The sequence below is a fragment of the Vidua chalybeata genome, chromosome 16 (assembly GCF_026979565.1).
Source record: "Vidua chalybeata isolate OUT-0048 chromosome 16, bVidCha1 merged haplotype, whole genome shotgun sequence".
Taxonomy (NCBI): domain Eukaryota; kingdom Metazoa; phylum Chordata; class Aves; order Passeriformes; family Viduidae; genus Vidua; species Vidua chalybeata.
The window spans coordinates 14153566-14174421 of record NC_071545.1 but is presented as its reverse complement, the minus strand read 5'-3'; the positions used below and the strand labels follow the sequence as shown (position 1 = coordinate 14174421).

General features: G+C 42.3%; 1 protein-coding gene across 4 annotated transcripts in view; it reads left to right on the top strand.

Annotated features, from left to right (window-relative positions):
- The window catches only part of TOM1L2 (target of myb1 like 2 membrane trafficking protein), a 56726-nt gene that overhangs the window by 7605 nt on the left and 28265 nt on the right, over window positions 1–20856 (top strand). For all 4 annotated transcript variants that reach the window (XM_053957439.1, XM_053957440.1, XM_053957441.1 and 1 more), the window contains exons 2-7: window positions 11373–11457; window positions 12388–12466; window positions 14039–14188; window positions 18355–18489; window positions 19412–19570; window positions 20248–20364. In XM_053957439.1, coding sequence (XP_053813414.1) covers window positions 11373–11457; window positions 12388–12466; window positions 14039–14188; window positions 18355–18489; window positions 19412–19570; window positions 20248–20364 — 725 coding nt within the window. The remainder of the gene's footprint in view (window positions 1–11372; window positions 11458–12387; window positions 12467–14038; window positions 14189–18354; window positions 18490–19411; window positions 19571–20247; window positions 20365–20856) is intronic.

Below are 20856 nucleotides of genomic sequence, written 5' to 3'. Positions count from 1 at the left end.
CTTCAGCAGCTTTGCCAGCAAATTTTGTAAAGTTTTATGATAATTTGAGCCTACAAGTGAGAGATATTTCATAGCTTTGTCTTTTGAGACTAATAAATATATCTGTATATTAAATAGAAGCATTTTACTTAAGCTTTGGTGACCAAACACATACTGAAGTACAGATAATTTTTTTTTTAAGAATATCTGCAAGGCTTTAATTAGTAGTTTTGTCCAAGAAGTCCTGCTTAAGGTTTTGACTAAGATGATCCAGAAATGAGATACTATGTTGTAGCTTTTCCTCCAAAACCTCGTTGATTGCAATGTGTTGGGCTCAACACTTTCCCCTCTTTTACTTAAGTTGTTGAGGATCTTAATTCCTCAGTTTTCACCAAAAAGCTCTCTGCTTAGTTAACAGAGTGTTAAGGAATTTCACCAGTTAATTGGTTCCTAATTGAAGGATTAGGAGAGAAAATACGCAAATTTTATTGGAATATTTCATCTGGAGTGAGTCTTGAAATCCGTCTCCACACTGTGACCGGAGTTATTTCCTGAATTCTGTCTGGTATTTTCCCGAGCAGTTGTTATGGGATATAGGTATGATAATAAGATGATTGATAGTGGGATGTAGAGGTTGGGCTGGATGCAGCATGTATTTGGGTTTGTGTTACCCTGAGCTCACATTTAAGCTGTTGTAGTAAATAGCTTGGTTTTTTTCCATTATCTTTGAGCTGCCCTTTCTCTACTGATTTTCAGTGGTTTTAATTAGAAGGGTATTTTGCTGAAAAGAGCGAACTCAGACCTTTGTGAAATTTTCTGCTAGTACAAATAATGGTAAATCTGAAATCACTTATTAGACAAGGAGTTGTTATGGCAACTATAAGATGGTTGGCTAATCAGAGAGTGAGATCAGTTTTTATTTACAAGTGTAATGAGCAATTAAGTTTGAGCAGCTGTCAGACTTGGAAAGTGATTAAAGTTCAGCAAACAACCCAAATGGGTCAGTGTTCAGTTCTGATGGTTTTCTGACACTGCAGCTTGATCATCTGTGGGTTTTACCTACTGTAATTAAAACTGCCTTTTAAATCCCCATCCGTGCCAATGACTTGGCATAGCCAATGAGTAGAAAAACCCCTTTTTCCTACCAGGTTCCTTAATGGGTATTGGCCTGGAGTCTTGCTGTGGGAAATGAGGTATTTCACGTGTAGCATTCCTTAAAGCAAAGCTCAGTTTGGATGCAGAATCATCTCCTGGCTGTGGTGATCACCAGGAGGGAGCTGGGGCAGTGTATCCTGGCTCAGCCTTTGCACCTCTAAAGGCTCCCTTTCATTGGAGGCAGCATTTTGCAGTTGTTGGATGCTTAGGGAGCTGCTGCTGGGCTCAGAGGAAGGATGTGCACATTGTGCATGAGCATTAAACCCAAAGGAAGTGGAGAAAGTTGTGATTCACCCAGAAACAGGAGGGAATGCCCAGGAGAGGCTGACCTTGGCCGGAGCTGGTCACAGTGGACAGGGCAGGCTGCTCATCCTCATGGCTTTCCCAAGCGTGAGGAGCTGGTTCTCTGCAGATTCCAAAAGACTGCACATGTTCACACTGGGAAGGTTATCCTCCCATCCATACTTTGCACCAGATCAGCCTGCTTAATTGCTGGGCTTTGCTTCCCTGCTGCACGTGTTAAATAAGCCAAACTGTTTGTAAGCCTTGCTCAAAATTTGTGTTCTACTTAGAATTTTAACTGTCCAAAACAGTTAAACCAGTAGAGTTATTTTCCAAAATTACACTGCAGTCCCCTGATACATTTACATTTTTATTAATTTTGCCACACTAATGGTATGATGTAATAGAGGCAATTGCAGTGGAACTTGAAATGGATTGGGACAGCTCCCGGCCTGAAGAATTTACAAAATTGTATGCCTAGATAGCACAAGTTGGTGAATGGGGACTTAAGGGGAAATTAAAATGACAGTCTCAGAAATAGGCATTTGCATACTTGACCTAAACTTCTGGTATTTACATTTTCTATTTATCAGTCTTTTTCAGGCTTATCTACAGCACTGGCACATGAGAAAACAGGGCTGTAAAAATGGAACAGAATTTTTAGTAGGGTTATTAGAGACCAAGAAATCCACATTTCTCAGCCCCCAAGATGGGATTGCACATACGTATCTTGTTATTGCTGTTGCCTGATTTGCACTCGGGTTTCCTGAGGAGATTGCTTGGGAGTGTTTATCTGCTAAGCTTCTGCAGGAATAGCAAGCAGAATGGGCAGCTGGCAGTGGAGCCTTTCAGTCACCACAGCATTGGCAAAAGTAATAATTCCTGTCACCTCGTGGAAGAGGAGCCAGCTCTTCCCTCCTCCCCTGGTGAAACACTTAGAGTATTCCAGATGCTGATCCTCAAGCCGTGGAGATTTTGGAGAATTGGGATGAGGTTGGAGCTTGCTGCCTCTTGCACAGGCCTGTTGTTGTTCTGTAGAGCGGTGCAAGGGAAGGCTGAAAAACTGAAATGCAAACTGAAGCTTTCACACAAGAAAACACAACCCATCAACTCTCAAAAGCTGCAGACTCGTCTGTCTAGGTCACTCTACATGTGGGCAATTGTGGTTTTCCAGAGGATGCAGCTCTTACCTTCCTAGATGTAGGAGAGCTGGGGTGGGAACATCCACTTGGAATAGTTACTGCAAGAGTTGTTGCATTTCACTTGTAACACATTTTAATTATCACATGTGAACATTCGCTTAAAAATTCTGTGTAGCATGCTGCAGCAAAGCAGCAAACCTGTTCTTGTAGGAATGAGTGATTTTACCTATTTTTTCCCCTCAGTCAATAGTATTTTCAGTTTATTTTAAGCATGTGAAAATGTTGGCAAGTGATTTTAGGAGTAACCTGTAAAAAATAATACAAATAATTCCAATGTAGGAGCGTGGTGATTCTTTCTGCCTCATAGTTTGTTTGCAGCAAGCATGTTACAAGTGAGCAGGTGGGAGGGAGATTTTGAAATATATGGGGATGGATTTTTAGAGTTTGCAGCTGACATGGATTAAAAATTCTTAGAGCATTTCATCCATGAAAGGCAATTAGTTTTGTTTTATGAATATGAAAAGCACGTAGCTTGTAAGTACTGGAGTGAAGTCCCAAGTGAGTTATTAGAACTTGCTTTACTCATGTAGTACAAAATTGGCCATCAAGAGCTGATAGATTTCAAATATAGCTCACTGACACACTGATCATCCATAACTTTCCAGAAAGTCATTTTTTTGGGCTCACCAGTAATTACTGGATGCTGTTGAAGTCCTGAATGGGGCAGATAGTCACACATCAGGACACCTCCTTACTCTTGATGGTGATTACAGAGTGTTGTGCTGCTGGGAGATGGAATTGTGATACCTCTCAGCCTACTTTTCCTGCTTTCAGCTGCCCCTTTCTCTGAGATTCATAATTAAGCTCATAAAATGAATGGAGTCTGCTCTTTTTTTTTAGCCGTTGTTTTTTTTGGCATTCGGAAAAATTAATGCAGTCATTGGTTTTGGATTTTTGGGGTTGTCTGTATGAGTAGTTCTCAGCTACTAATGGGTGTTTGGAAAATGATGATTTTTTTTTTTTTTTCAGCTTCTTTGTTTATTTTTGGGGTTTTTTTTGGAGAGCCAAAATTGTTAGAAAATTTAAAATTTAGGTAATTCTAGTGTTAATCAACAGATGTTATTCATCCAGTATGGCAGTGCTTTAATACCTGAGATTCTCAGTTAAGGAACTGATAGCCCAAGTTAAAGAATGAGGTAGCCCCTCCAACCATCCAAATTCCATGGAGAAACCAAAACAGGACGAAAACTCTTTGGCAAGTGATGGGCTACAATCTAAATTCTGGCTATGGAAATGACTAAATGTTGGTGATCTTGTTATCAAACACTGGCTGCTGGACAGTGTTCAAAGGAGGAGGAGATTTGGGTACCCATCCTGATGCACTGACCTGTTAAAACAGCACCATGCTGATAAATTCTCCCACACAGAATCGTACGGACACGTCGCAGCAGTCGCAGTTAAATTTAGAAAAGGCGAATCTGAAGGAGACCATTTCATCACCCAGGAGATTTTAATTTATGCTTCCATGCCTCTCATCCAGAGAAGAAAGATGGACACTCAGATTGGGATGATATTAAACTGCTGGAAGTGTTGCCTAATAGATCACAGATGTCTGTGGAGTGGCAAGTCATCATCCCCCCGACACAGCGGGACGAGGGGACACTGTCACGAGATGTGACATGTCATAAAGGATCATTGATTTGTTGCTCCCCTACTGTAAATCAAATATCTCCATTCAAATCCATTAAAAGCCATTAATACAGGGTGCAGATTTTAAAACTGCTTTGACATTTCTGATTGAAGGCCTGGGCGTATCGATTCCTTGACGTGAGCAGGTCCCTGTTTGTCAATCAGAAAGTAGCACCATCATCTGAAAATCGTGGGTTGGCAGCGAGGTGGGAATCTACCCAAGGTCACTGCTAAAAGAGATGAGGAAACGTGCAGTGAAGGCTGAATTTTGGGGAAAAGTGTCTCTGAATCATGCAAATGGCTTGATGAGCTGGGAGCTGCTTGTGTATGACCTCGCTCTGAAGGACGGCTATTTAGAGTACATGGGTCAACATGTGAGCTCTGATGAGTGTCAGGGCATGGGAGGAAGGTGGCTTTCTGTGCTTTGTTTCTAAAGCTGCGTAGAATGGAGAAGTCAGATGGATTTCACTGTGTTTTAAAGAAGCAGTAGTGTCTCTCTGCCATCTGTTTTGGAAGAGAGCAACTCACATACACATGTCATTCAGTGGAGTTTGCTGTCAGCAGCAACAATTTCTGCTGATGGGGGAACTTCAGGGAGAAGATTGATAACAAAAGTCTTTATTGTATAGAAACACACCGTTCTGCTTGGGATCCAGCTTCCAAATGCTTTTAAGGACTGTGACTAAACTACCATTTATGCCTGAGATGAGAGACATCTGAGTACAGAAGCTGCCTGGACCAGGTTGTCCTGCCAGGCCTTTTTTGTGCAACACAATTGCAGCTGGGAAAGTCTGACTGGTTTTACACCCTGCAAATGAATCAATACCTTTGAGATGAGATAAACTAAGTGAGCCATGCTCATCTGCTCCCTTGCCTGCTCTGATGTTATTATAAGGCTTTCTGTTTTGGTTTTCTTTCTGTTCAGGTGAAACTCTGATCTGAGTATGAAAGAAAAGTCGTCTTTGTTGTACAGCTGTTAATATTTGTTTAATATGTATTAATCCATTCACCTTGCTCTGCTTCTGAACCTGCAGTGCAGCTATGCTCAGTTAATCACCTGGAGTTTCCTGCACCTGAGAGGCTGAATTTGTGGGTGATGTTTTTTCTGCAGCAAATCTAAATCACGAGAGTGTTGTAGCATGACTGTGAGTACCATGAGGTCCTTAAAAAGGCACAGTAATTACATACTATATATTCATGATTGCAGGTACGTGTGATCTGGAAAGCAGGTTGGAGGAAGTTTGGCATTTGGGTGGCACCTTCAAAAAGAAGAAAACCTGAAAGTTAATTGGAGAAAATGACAGTTCCCAGTTTACTGCTGTGCTTTCCAACAGCACTCAAGCTAAATGCTCTTTAGCATTGCATGTGTGCATGTCCACAGTGTCTCTTTATTTTATTTTAACATAGACTCTCCAGCCATTACCAACTATTCATTTATTCAGCACCAGAAACTTTGGCAAAACAATGAATGGAAGATAAATTATTTGATCCCAAAGAATTTTAGTGTGAGCATAGCTAAAAACCAAGTGAAAAATCACAGTGGTCATGACAAGTGGATGGCCGGTGCTGCAGTAGTCCAACCCAAATCACATTTTCTGTAGTGCTTTGCCGTTCAGATTGAGCCCGTTTGTTCTAGCTGACTGGCTTTTTCCTTGGAAGTGTGAAGCTCAGCATTTTCAGAGCAGTGTGAAATAAGGAATGTAGAAAAAGGACTTGGAGCAGTGAGGTGGCTAATTGAAAAATGCTCTTGGAGCTGCGGGCTCTAACAAAGAAGCTGGCAGGGTTTTATGAGTAAGTCACTCCAGAGCTGAGTTTTGATCTTGAATTTTGAATGAGTCACATTTATATTTTAATAGGAGCGTTTTGATAAAAAGGAACAATCCTCCTGTTGGTTACCATAATGTCTAAGTGGCCGTGACTGTCTTTTTAAAAGCAAATATAGAGAAACAAGAATAGACTGTTAGGTCCAGGAGTATCCAAGTGTGTTATTTGAGTGTGTCTGTTTCCCAAGTGAGATGCCTTGAACTCAGCAGCGTTGTGAGTGCTGGAGGTCTTTGGTCTTATCTTCATTTTGCTTGGACAGCTGAAATATGTTTCTATGGCCTCTCTATGGTCTTTCCCTGGATCTTATTGATGGTGCTGTGGGGGTCATTGATGATTGAATCCAAGAGAGACAGCTGCAGTCACAAAATGTAATGGTGCTTTGAAGTGTGAAACAGTTCTATAGGCTACAGCTCAGAGATGTCATTGTCCTGTTCATTCGAGCAATCTTGTCTGGTTTGCATAGCCTTGCAAAACTCTTGCTATTTTCCTGAAAGCCCAGTCTGTAAAAGCATTTTGCTTTTACCCTCAGCTGATGCCCCTCACTTCTGAGAGAGCAATGCTGCATTGAAGTGAGGGGAGCCAACAGGATGGAGGCAAAAACCTGCTGATAACTGTGGCTCCTTCTGATCCCTGTTATGCAGAGTGAAATATAACATATCTGACTGTTTGATTTGCTAATTTCAGTGGTGGAGCACAGCTGGCAGGCAGGTGGACTGTTAAGAGACAAGACAAAGATCTAAGATCTGCAATCTTATGAACTTGCAAGCAAAAAAAGAAAAAACAACTGCAAACCCTAAGATGTTTTATGCTATTTGAACACCGAACACTGTTGGAGGGAAGGGGAGAAGTTTGGACTTGGAGCTTTCTTGGTTTTGGATCTCTCTATCACAGTGCACTTGTGTGCGTGTTTCTTGCATAAATAGAAGGTGATTTGGTGTGTGTAGTTCATCCCAAATGTATGAATTGAGAGTCTCTGAAGCAACATCTGGAGAAGACCCAAGAGAGAAAACTGTGAGTTTTCTGAACATAAAGATCTGTTCATTCATGAGATTCTGATATTCAAACAGAAAACTGCAGTTGTGTCCTTTCCATTTAATGTTATTTCTAGCAAGTGCCACATTTAACTTTCCCTTTTGCCTTTTATCCCAAGATCATTCTACAGCACCATAAAGACTGGTACTTATAGATGGACTTTTGGAGAGATTTTTACCCTGGTGCTGTCATCATTCAGGTTGGAATAGCTGCTCTCAGTGCTTCCAGCAGTCAGAATACCAATCTCAGCTGTACAAACAAGCACATGGAGCAGTGGTATGGATTGAAGAGAGCAGAGAAGAGCTTCTTGAGGATAACCAGTGTTAGTGTTTCTCTGTGAGGCCGCTTTTGACCTGGTTTCAGGATGGGTGATAAAAGTTGTTCTGTTTTCTTCCTGCATTTAGAAGCTAATTCCTGTCCTGCCCTGCATAACCTGTTTGTTACGTGGTGATTGTACAGGAATTTCTAACCTGGTTTCCTTGTGGTGACACTTCAGGTCAGAGCAGGTTGTTTGGGCAGAGGTTTGGCTGGGGGAGTGTGCACCGAGACTGTTTGTACTGGGAGCTTTACACTGCTGAACCCCCTGAGTGCTGTAAATGATAGAGGATTTCAGCATGAGCAGGGAAATGCTGATATTGCTGTTTGGCAGAGCGTGGAAATGCGGCCACAAGAGTTGGATCTCAGAGGGAAGGTGTGAATGAAGAAAATAGCACCATTTTTTCTCCTTTTCCTCACAGATTACAGATAAGCTGATGCTGTGTGTGCATATGCAGTGCCCAAGGTCTGCTGTGTGTCAGGCGTGGAGTGTCAGATTGTCTTTCTTCCCACCAGAACATTTATGCTTTAATTTGGGACACGTGGTAGGAACTGATAGCATCTTGTTTCAGAGAGAGACTTTCTGATAATCTCACTGGTGGTATCGTGTCTCTGTGTGAGACACAAACCCGGCATTATCCCAGTGCTCAGAGCTGCTCCCAGAGTCAGGAGCTGTGCAAGGAGCCCTTGGCACCAGGCTGGGAGCTGCCATCCCTTCTGTGATGCAATTAAACTATACCATAAACTCTTCAGTTCAGGGCAAACTTCTCCTCATCACCTTCCCTCTTAACATTTCTTATTGCACCCTGGAATCCTCTGGTCACATTCCAGAGTTCATGTGTGAATGAGCTGGTGCCTTTTAACGGGTGTGAAAGAGGTTGAGGAACTGATTACTCTTCCAAAGGGGATTTGCATGATTTGCATGCCATTCCTTTGCTGTCCTGTGTTAGTTTCCAAAATCTGTTTAATCTTGTCAATCGTGTCTGGGTGCTATTTGAGGAGGAGCCTTCCAAAATGTCCATGAAATACTGGACAGGTTATTGAATATTTTTAATTTCCTGCATTTTGGCTGTGTTGGGTAGGGATTCTCCTACAGCTGAGTGCAGGCAGAGCTGTTTCACTAGAAATCCAGAACTACAACCTGCTGTGTTTTGGTTCCAGAAGAGCTCTGCAGGCTCTCAGCTCGTCGCAGCACAATACTGCTCTTCAGGCAAATCCCACCCAAACCTTCGCTGCGGCCAGTGAGCTCCTTTGTACAGCTGAGAGAGCACTGCAGCAGCAAATCTGGGTCACACACCCTACAAAGGACGCACAACTCCAGATGACAAGTGCTCGTGTGCTCTCTGTTGCTGAAGAAGAGACTAAAATTAGCTTCTGACTCTTACTCGAATTAAAAATTACCCAAGGGGAAAAGAACTAATTCTCAAGAAGGCAACTGTTATGTCTTAAACCCACACAGTCTCAGCTGTGTATGCAGAAATGCAAAAATAAAAAGGTAGTAACCAAGCTTTTTGGGAGAAAGGGGATTTTGTTTTCCCTGGAGTATCTCAAAAAGGGAATATGACCAAGGTTATCAGGGACCACAGTTGAGCATTCTAGTGCTAACCTCTGTACAGTGCTCTGTACAGTAAAGAGATAGCATCTCTTTACTCTGCTATCTTCAAAATACCACTTTTTTTACCTATTGAGTGCTGCCATATCCACATTTTGTCAAAATAAACCTTAAATCCATGGGTTTTACAAGACTAGCGAGTGAATTGGCTGCCAGCACAACTTTGTGCAGGATCAGCATTTTCCAAAATCATATAAAAAGTGATTATAGCAGACCAGAGAGACTGAACATTGCTAAGTTGCTGCCTGATGCCAAATACTGTCAAGAACACACAAATTTGTTAATATAGTTTAAGATTAAGGAAACAAATGATGTGCCCAGCTTAAGGAATACTCTCTATTTAAGGCACAATCTCTTATTTTGGAGCATTTGGCTTGTAAATCCTTTGCAGCTCTGGGGATCACCTTCTCTAGCAGATCAGATGTAGTCATGGGGTTTTTTATCTCTGAGTGTTAAGGGGTTTTTTCTAATGTTGAATAAAATGTTTTCTTAAGCTATAAGGACTATATGGAGGTGAAAGCAGATCACATTCTGTAGCAATAAAACCTTATGTAGACTGTAAGAACACAAAGCAACTAACAGAAGTGCTTCTTGCAAGTAGCTTTGCACAAAGATAAATTCCTGTGTCCTAGAAAACATTAAATAGCTCTGGCTGCACTGTAAATGCAGTAAATTAAAAATACTCAGTAACCTGTCCAGTATTTATTGGATATTATGGAAGCTGTGCATCTCTCAAGCATAAAGAATTTTCATTGACCAAAGTGAACTTTACCATGAGGGGATGATGGCTGAAAAAGATCCAGCTGGGAGATTTTCAGCCTCCATTCCCTCCCCAATGGGTACATTGCAGTGCTGCTTCTCAGAATGAGAAGTGAGGTCTGTAACAAATGTTTTCCTGTTCCATAATCTCCTTTTCCATGATGTCCTCTCCCTTCTGTTCAGCTCTCCCTTCTGGGGTTTTTCATAGCTGTCTGGTTTGTCTCAAACTTCTGTAATTGCTGTCCTTGGTGGAGCTGCTTTAAACCATGATTTTGGTGTAGACAAGTCACTAAAAATTGAATTACCCAGGCACAGTCTTTCTCCAAATAATGTCCCATAATTATGGCCTGTGGGCATCTGTATCCTCAGTCACAATGATGGAAATATTAATAGGAAAAAAAACCACTATTGCTAAACAAAAGAGATGTGTGAAGTCCTTGGAGCCTGGTCTTTCCAAACAAAATCTGCCTTGTCCTGGGGTACAGATTGGGGTTAGATGTAGACAGAAGGATAGTTGGAGAAGATGGTACCTGTGGTTTTGTTTCTGCTTTGAAATGTTTAAAAGTGGGTTTCTTACCCTCTTTGCCTTCCAGCATTGGATGCCAGGGATCTGTAGAAAAACCCAGAGTAATTTAGAGAAGGTCATGCTTGGCTCAAAGGTCTCCTTTTTAGATCCTTCTAGTGACAGGCTTTACATTCAACTTGACATCATTCCTGACTGCGGGTAGCAGATAGGATTTGAATGCTGCAAGTGAGGAGTGTGAAAAATTCCAGGGATGTTCCAGGCACTGCTAGACAGAACTATATTGATTTAGGAGGAAATCCCAAGGAGGAAATAGTTCTTGTCAACTGATTACTACAAGTTATGGTTATGCTACTCCTGCAGACTTCTATAAATTAAACTGCCAACAGTTGGCATCTGCCACTGTCACAGTGCTATAGGTCATCCTTCCCTGGGAATTGAGTGATGCCAGAGTGACTTAACCTGCCACACAAATAGTGAGGGAAGATTTGGGAGGAAGGCAGAGCTTGGGAGGTGTGTACAGAACCCCAGCATGGAGAGGGACATAGCATGGGACAGATGTCATGATAGCATGACCTGAACTGTTATGTGCCAAATGTTTTCACGTGCTGGTGGGTCTTTTCATGCTGAAATTCCTTGAATTCTGTCTCCAGGTTGCTATTTTTCTTCTCTCAATTCATGTGGTGGTATTATCTGCTGAAACAGGGAGGAGGTCATGCTGGTTTGGGAGGATATTTTCCTAGCTCATAACTTACCAGCAATGCAGCATCTGAAGAGTTTAAATTGGAATTAGCTGACATTTTCCTACTCTCCCAGGAATTCAGGAGTCTTTGAAGAACAGCCCATCTATGTGGGCTGGAGGGATAATTGATTCTGTCTGGAAACCTCTATGCTGATCCCTAAAACCAGGATGGAAGGATTGACATTGTTTACTGCCAGCAGGGATTTGGTTTTTTTCTGTCTGTTACTGAATAGTTTCAGCTCAGAGTAACTGAAGATGGATTGAGGTATAGACCTAATCAGGAAGATGTGAAAAGATTTATTTTTCTTTACTTTACAGAAAAGGCCACAGATGGCTCTTTGCAGAGTGAAGACTGGACACTTAACATGGAGATCTGTGACATTATCAACGAGACAGAAGAAGGGTATGTGCTATTTCAGCAGACTTGGAAAGGTCCCTGAACACAATCTTCCTCTAGCTGTACTCAGCATGTGAGGAGGTGCAGCGAGGCTGGGGGCAGATGCTCGTGGTTTGAATGCAGTTTGCAGATCAGTTGCTTGGTTTTCCTGCTCCTTAGACCTCGCCTGCTCTCAGAAAATACTGTATGATGCACTACCTGTAGGATTCAGGGCAAGAGGAAATGGCCTCAAGTTGTGCCAGGAGAGCAACTTACTTAGATGACATATTAGGCAAAAATTCTTCACTGAAAAGGTGGTCAGGCACTGGGTCAGGCTGCCCAGGGAAGTGGTGGAACCACCATTCCTGGAAGCATTCAAAAAACACGTGGATGTGGCATTTTGGGACGCGGTATAGTGGTGGACTTAGTGGCTGGACTCAATGATCTAAGAGGGCCTTTCCAACCCAAATGATTCTGTGATACTTTCTGTGGTCAGTCACTGCTTGGGAGGGCTGGCATGAAAAACTTTTTGGAGAGGGTGCCACCTTTGTTTTTCAGTAGGTGTTTCTCTTTGCAATGCCTTTAATTTCAGCTATTTGTGTAAATAGCTTTTCTGACACACCTCCAGCACCAGAAAGCTTTGCTGCTTGCAGTCTGCAGGAGAACTGATCACTGCTCTTATTCCCTGGGCTTGTCAGAGTGGCTGTCAGTCTTCCCTGCCTAATCAACAGCCTGAATTTTTGGAGACTTGGGGCATTTCTCCAGTCTTGACTTCTGTGGTACCTTGTCTCCTCACATATTTCTCCATAACCCTGATTTGGTTGTAGTCAGATGATCTGAAGTTAATTCACATGCTTATGTCCAGCTGAAAATGGCAAAGGATTCATTTTCCCACAGTTTATGGGATGTGAAAAGCCTGTCTGAGCAGTCTATTAAAATGGTGTGTTTCTCCTTCAGGCCCAAGGATGCCATTCGAGCACTGAAGAAGAGGCTGAATGGAAACAAAAATTACAGAGAGGTCATGCTGGCACTGACGGTGAGTGGGGGCAGGCTGGAATGCCTCAAAGGGCAGAATCCTTTTGTCATTTTCCTCTTCCTGGCACTCTCTTGAATGTACACACTATTTCCTTTAACAGCTACTGCTCTGCCCTTTTCTTCTCTCCAATTGCCTCCTCACTTCCTTGGGGAGAGCTGCTGGAAGCTTTGCATAGCGGTTTTCCAACTCAATTGATTTCTGCTTCTTTTTGTGGCTCTTATTCATCCCAAGGACTGACTGAGGAAAGTTAAAGTGGTTCAAATGGGTCTGTTACTCTTTGAGGTTTTCCTTCCTACTCTCATTTCCCTGTGTCCAACCATTCCTCCACTCCAAGGCAACAGCTGTGGACATATCTGCAAGTGAGGATGATGAACTTGCCATATTTTCAGCTTCCTAAGTAGCTGATGCACAATTTCCCTTGTGAATGAATCTCTGTAGGAGACAACGCATTAATTTATGCTGATCTAATTTCACTCAATAAAGTGTAAATTATATTCTGTGCATTTGGACAGCACTGCTAAGGTGTGGGATAATTTAGCAGTGACCTTTCCTGCTGATGGCTTTAGCTGGAGGTTTCCTGGGTAGTGCAGCCCTCCTGAGTGGGGTGCTGGGCTGGCTGAGGCAGTAACTAGATCGAGTTATCCTGCTGTGGGGAGGTGATGTGCATGATTCTTTCACAGAGCTCTTGTTGCATCTCCCCGACGAGGCGTAACCGTACTTTCTGTCTTGCCATTTCTTATCCTGGATTGTCATTTTGACAGATTACCAAAGTCCAAACCATGAGATTATCCATTGTGCAGGAAAGAGCAAAATCCATCAGCAATGAGCCCGTGTCATCATGGCTGATGAAAGTAGCTGAAGGAGGAGAGTAATTACAGATTCCTCGGTACAGAGTCGCAGTGGTTATTAGGCATGGCTGTAAGGAGAAGTGACGCATTGGATTTATCTCCATGCTAATCATGTTCTTCAGAGAGAAATCAACAGCTGTTCTTCCATGGCAGTTGAATGGCAAGTGGAAGGTGCCTCCAGCTAGGTTGCAGGGGGAAAATGTGTCAAAGTATAACCTGTCAGAGCATTCACAGGGGAGTGTTTTGAATGAGTGAAGATCATTCACCTGAATTCCCAACTCTAAAACATGGCTTATAGCTCGGAGCAACTGGGTCCAGCTGTGTTCCAGGCACATAGAAAATGGTGGAGTGGCACAGCACGATAATATCTCACTGTGACAGGATGTCCTCTGTCTTACCTGCTCCTGATGTGCTGCTGGGTACTTGGCTGTTCAGCTGCACTGGCTGGAAAGTTCTGCTTTGAAGACAAAGAAAGTTCCTATTTCTTTACCTTGAAAACAGAAAAATGTCCAATATGTTAACAGTGGGTGAGCTACAGCTGAATGTGTGTGTAGAGAAGTTTTTTTTGCAAAACTGGGGAAGAAGAGAAGTAGTAAAAGTGTAATCTCCCTTCTATCTCCTCACCCTCCTATCAAAAAATCTAAAATCAATTTTAAAATCTGTTGCTGTATGTATGATCAAGCTTTGCTCCAACAATGAATGTTGGGTTTTTCTGTGTGTGTAGGTGTTGGAGACCTGTGTGAAGAACTGTGGCCATCGCTTCCACGTCTTGGTGGCAAACCGTGACTTCATCGATGGAGTTCTGGTGAAAATCATCTCACCCAAGAACAACCCCCCCACTATAGTACAGGATAAAGTCCTAGCACTGATTCAGGTACACAGCTTGTCTCTGCTTCCATATGTTGCTGCCTGAAATAAGGACTGTCTGCTTTGATGCTACGCATCACTAAACATGCTGTCATCGTTAAAAATGTGGCAAGTTTTTTATATATAAACTCAAACAATATATCCAGATTGATGGGGAAAAGCAGACATGAACACACATAGATATTTTATCCAGGGAGAACTGTCTGGATTCTAGTTAAGAGAGGTACCACGCTAAAACAGGAGGATTTAATAAAAGGTAAATGGATGCTTTTGCAATTTAACAGTCATATCTAGAAGCTGGAGAGTTGCCTCGGTGATGAGCTTGTCATCTGAGGCCAGGCGATTTCAGAGGATTGTGCTTTTGGTGTCAGCTGCAGAACACTTGCCTTTCTGTGTCTGTTTCCCTGACTGGAAAATGGAGCTGTTTCCCTCCATTTGAAAGCATTCTGCATTCCTTTCAGAGATGGTTATAGAAGAGTAAATGACCATATAGAAATTAAAATGGTTTTGGTGTCTTTTCTGTGGTTATTGTGCAGTAAAAGCACACTGTCAGATCCTTGCCTGCAGTGGGAAGTTCAGACATGGGCCTGTCTGCCACTTCTCTTTCTGTGCAGCACAACAATAAACAGCCGTGTTAATTCCACAAACCATTAGCCACACATGAGGAAACATTGGTGCCTGCCTGGAGGAAATCTGACAATTATAGGAAGCTTTATCACTAAGCTTCCACAGGCTACTGCATACACCAGAGACTAAAAGACACTGCGTATTTAAAATGATATAAACCTGCTGCAGTGTTCCTTGTGGGGAGGTATTTACAAATGCACAGCATCATTTGCCAGATATACTTCTGATTTTTATGGCAAAGCATGCACTTGGATTTCTGCTGCTTTATTTCTTATTTGGATACAGGGATAGGGCATCCTTAGAGCATGACAATGTGAATAAGTGATTTTTGAATAGGAAATAGGTAGGGTGGTGGAATTAGCGGGCATTGTGTTGAGATCTGTGGGGTCCCTTTATTTCTGGTATATGATTTTGTGGCTTAAAAAAAAAAAGCAGCACAAAATTAATGAAATTATTAAAAGCAATTCTTGTGCATCTGACTGAGCCCTCAGGTTTCTGCCTGCTTTGGTGGGAGAGTAGATGCATGCAGTGACCAAGAGATGAGGTTAAAAACTGTCCCATAAAGACAAACTGGGTGTGTTTCCATGTTGTTTCAGGGAATGTTGGTTTTGCTGGGCTCTGGGATTAAATGGATTCCCAATCATGAATGCAGCTAAGATGGGAGTGTTTGTAACATAATCAGAAAGCCACAGTCATTGCCTCAGTGTATTAAACAGAGCTTTATCTGAGGAGACTTAGTGCAGTAGAGCTAAAAGCCTCACTCTGGGTACTAAATGCCTTTTGATATAAAAAACCTGAAAATTATGAAGGTTGCCTGTGGGTGGGTTCTGTTCGTGTCTCTTTAGCTGGAGGTGGTAGAGGACTTTGTTTTCCAGATTGCCTGACAAGTTTGGAAGAGTGATAGCAGTCACTCATCCCAGGTGCCCTATGGACACACACCCCCAAAATACCCCGTGACAGCTTCACTCAGCTTAGGCTGTGCTCTGTAGAACTCCCTGGGGTTGGAGTTAACCCCGTCCCAGAGGGCTGATCTCAGCTTTGCCCTACCAACATTGTATTTATCCCTTTCTATATCCAGGGTTTTTTTAATTGGAGAATTAAGAAGAACGGGAATGAGGATTAATAGCCCAGACTTGGAAGAGAACTGTACAAACAGCACACGTCTTCAGGCACACAGCTGTGAAATTCATGGGCCTTTCCATAACAAGGGTAGATAAAGCTGCCATCCAGTTTCTTATCTAGAGACTTGTTTTGAGATGTTGAGCATCTTGTGTCTCACTTTCTCAACCTATTTCCCAATGTATGTGAATTAGCATACTTTACATAGTGCTTATCCTTCCTCCTTCACCTTGCTAGGAGGCCTTGCAAATATTCCTTGTCACTGTGCCCTGGTAAGAGCTGGCCTGTCACCCAGTGTCCACACACTGGGATGGTCCCCGATTTAGGGGCTGGATTTACAATGGTATTTATGTGATCTGTTTGGGCACACTGAGGATCCATGGGATTTATCCTGAAGTATCTACATTTGCCCAAAGTTATAGAAGCTCTGAATTCCCCTCTGTCCTACACATGGGGACAATGGGCAGGTCTCCTAAGCTCTAGTGTAGCTCCTTATCCATAAAGCAGAGCTAATATTGCAGCTGCCTAGTTGGGTTGTAAGCTGTCTGGGACAGGGATTGTCTTACAATGTGTGTAGACAGCACTTAGGACAATAGTGCCTGTCCTGCTTGTGACCTCTGAGACACACTAATGTAGATAATGCTCCCAGCTCAGGTGAAGAAGAATACAAATGGAAGTGTCTCCTTTCTCCAGGGAAGAGAATTGCAGAAGAGAGAATATTTTTAAAAGGTGGAGTGCAGATGAAATGAGATCATTTTGCAAAATCCACAGGAAGCCAATGAAAGAGGGGATGCATTAGTACATCTTCCTGGACAAACAAGCTTCACTAAAAACTGGGGACAGAATGCAGCATATTTTTCCCTCTAAGTTTCTTTCAAGTGATGATTATTAAATAGAACATCCCTTGCCTAACACTTTTCACTTTTGCTTGCAAATAGAGTTGAAGTGGTGAACACCGTTATGTAGAAGCATCATTCAGATGGCTTCTGATGTAAATTGAAAAGGCAGTGAGATGGCAAAGGTGGAGTTACTTGTGCAGTCAAAACCTCCATCAGAATTGGGGATGTTTTGGAAGGTCAGTTCCAAGGAAACAATGGCTGTGTGCTGTCAGAACTGTTTTCTCTGGCTCAAGCAGGGCTGTTTGGACTTGCACAGCATCAGAACAGTTGATGCAGTTAATTTACTCTTAACAAAGCTGAGAAGCAAACCCAGGGTTGTCTGCTTGCACCTGATAATGGATTGTCTCCTGGGCACGGATGGTAGGAAATGCTCTTTCTTAGAATTGAACAGGATAGGAATGCAAGTTAAAAGTTAATATTATTTCTTGTCTTACTTTGCTGTCTTGGATTTCTGTCCTCTCAAATATACAAAATGGTTCAAAGAGCTTTTAAAGTAAAAATAGTCAAAGAACTAGTGTAAAAGTGATGACTAAATGAATTAAGTTCTGAGCCCACATGCGTCTCGCAGTAGTTCTGGATCCAGCACACTGATACCCTGCTCCACACATGTGGGGGTTTGTGGAATGCTTCATTTTTTAATTGAGTCATAATATTTCAGTTTTTCCTTCCTCTACCTTTTTAATATTTGGTTCATTTCCAACACAAGTGAAAGGGGTTGAGGCTTTTAGCATCCTTTTCTCCCAACAGCTTCGTGAGTGCAGGAGGCTGGCCAGCCAAGAGAAGCACTTAGTGCTCCCACTGAAGGAGAAGCTCAAATGTGAATTGAAGTCTTTTTAGACACCAGAGAGTTCATGCAGGAGAGACATAATGAATGTTCTGGCTGTGGGAATTTCTCTCTTTTAAACTCGTCCTTTGTGTCACACTGGGGTGTCTTGAGTGTTGGATATGCTCTGTCAGAACCCAGGCGTCGTTAGTTCTGCTGCTCAGGGGACTGTCTCTTTCACAAGACAAGAACCTCAGAAAGGAACTTTTTAAAATTTAAGTCTGGTCCAAATAATACAACTTGGTGGCTGTGCTTTTCCTCTGGCAACAAATGAGGATGTTTCACAAAGTGAATGGAGATTACTTAAGATGATTTTACAGCTTTGTGAATTTTGGTTAGATCTGTTGAATCTTTCACACAGACCTTTTCTGGTGGGTCATTTGCTGTACAATATGCCAGAAAATATCAGCATCAATCACTGCTGAGGAGAGGAGATGGGAAGAGACTTTAATGTATGTTCATGGATTTTGATGATGTCAGGAGCTACTCACAGCTACTCTGCATTGGGTTCCTGTCTGTTTTATATCTGAATAAAATGCATAGGTGACTGTCTTAATACTTGCAGGACCTTTTAGGCCAGGTCTGATGATTCCAGCTTTCCTTTGAAGCTGAAATCTCTGCAAGCTTTTAGAGTCAGTATCTGAGGTCAGGGTGGGGCTGGAGCTTCATTTGGAAGGTTTCTGGATAATCCCTTGTGTTTTCCAGGCTTGGGCCGATGCCTTCCGAAGTAGCCCCGATTTAACTGGAGTAGTGCATATTTATGAAGAACTCAAGAGGAAAGGCATCGAGTTTCCCATGGCAGATCTTGATGCTCTGTCTCCAATACACACACCACAGAGGGTACGCTACAGCCTTGCAATTCCGCGTGTGTTTTCCCAGGATGTCTAAACAGTTGGATAAGTACTCGTTTTTCCCCTCCCACTTCTCTGAATTTGGCTCATTTTCTCACTCCTGGAAGGACATTTTAATAGTGAAAGGGCATGTAAGAGGCATAATACAGGCTGATAAGCTATCTCCTCCCTTGAGTCAATCATCAGTCTGAGAAGTTGTAAATTGTTACATTTAATCTTGTACCATAAGACCACCAAACAAATGCAACTAATTTGTTCAAAGAGAGCCCAGCAGAATTTATGACTGAGATTTAATTCTTTTGTTCAAAAGTGTGGTTGCTTCTGTTGGGGATAACCCTGAGCCAAGGTCTGCCTGTCTATTAGGGATAGAGTCTGAATCTCTCTGATCCCACAGTAATGTGAGAACTTTACAAGTCTGGAAAGTTAGGTCTGGAAAGTCGACAGAACTGCTGCTTGGAAGTAGCTTAATGATCACAGGTGTTCTGATTATTCACTCTGAAAACTGAAGTTAATGAATCTTTGAAGCAGCAAATGCAAGTGATCAAGGACTGAGAGATTACAATTCTTGTGTCAAGGTTAATTAAATTCAGTATCTACGTATCACATCATTTTTTGGAAGCTTGCAACTTAATTCCTAGTTTAAAGTAATTTATAACTATTTCTCTTTGGCACTTGTTTTTATTTTGCTTCTCACTTTTCTTGTAAAACTAAATGGACTTAAATGCTTGTGGGTTGGGTCAAAATAGATGGGCATGGAGGATTTTTGGAGCTGCCAGTCTTTTCTAGCTGTACTGACCTTTCCCACAAGGTGCAATTATGTTCTATATTTGAGCCTGTTTGGCCTGAGGTTGCTGACAAAGCAAGTGCTGTCCCAGCTCAGCTTTTGAACTCCTGTCTTTCTGATGTGGCAGAGTGTTCCTGAAGTTGATCCTGCAGCAAATATGCACAATTCCCAGTCTCAGCAAAGGATGAGCAGCAGTTCTTACTCTTCGTCCTCTCCAACGGCGTATTCTGCTCCTCAGGCCCCAGCCTTGAATGTGACTGGTCCCATCACTGCTAATTCTGAACAGGTATTGGCATGTTGATTCTTTCGAGTGAGACTCTTGCAGCAAATAAAATTAGAAATTAATTTGCAGAGGAACTTTTCATTTTAACTCTTTGGAATTTGTCTGCTAGGTCTGGCTCTACTTAGTAATCTTTCTTCTTGTTATACTGTAAAATCTGGGCTTTGGATGTGTCTCTGTGGCCTGGTAATGGCAGCACAATCTGCTGGTCCAGCCTTCTCAGCAGTATTTTAGCAGTTATTCCCATTAGCCCCTCTCCTTTCAAGGCACAGAATGTCACAGATGCAGGAAGTCAAGCTCTTGCAAATGCCCTAATACAGGATTTTTTTTCTCCTTGCAAAATGATAACTTCAGGGACAAAGATTCTACTTAAAATGTGTACAACTTTCCCCACACTGGAATGAGGCACCACAGCCAAAGTCTGGCTTTAGGTGCTGTTTGTAATTGCTTCCCTTCCATACAGACACAGCACATCTGGATTTGTGATGATAATTTTCTCTTTTTCTCTTCCTTTTCTCCTGGGTAAACTTTTTATCTTATTTGGTTTTTTCCCTGCTAGAATGTCTGGAGCCTGAGATATCAAGTCAGACAGAACCAGAGATATCTCAAAGTCAGTTCTTGAAAATGAACTGCTTCAACTAAAAGATTATGCAGTGTTTTGCTGTCTTGTTACCCCAATTTAGATTGCCCGGCTGCGCAGTGAGCTGGATATTGTTCGTGGGAATACTAAAGTGATGTCTGAAATGCTGACAGAAATGGTACCTGGACAAGAGGATTCCTCAGACCTTGAGTTACTCCAGGTAAGTTTCCTAGGAAATATGATTCTGATCCTTCCTGTGCTTGTGTTTCTCTGGGGGGTGTGTTTTGTTGTAGCTCATTTCACAGCCCATGCTTGGATTCATAATGGATCTGGGCTGTGCCTGACCCTGGCAAGTGCCGTCACTTGATTTTCTTCGTTTGTTAAAGCTTCCAGTGACAAGGATTTCCTGACTTCCCTTGAAACTTGTTCCAGTGCTTTCCTCTTTGTGTAGCTAGAAATTTTCCCCAGTGTTGAGTATCAGGTCTCCTTTACCACTAAGCAGCTCAGAATTGCCACAGGTTCTGTAAGCCCTGAGCATTCCTGCTTCTTGTACACCCCCCATCACCACTTGTACAGTGTCAAAGCATTCCCAGTCACTAGGCAGGAAAAAGCACTCCATATTTCCATCTGGACTAAAGAATGTTAAGGGTCTGTGGATCCTCTGCCTCTTGAAATCTTATCTATGAGCTAATTGTCTTTCCAGAAGATGTGT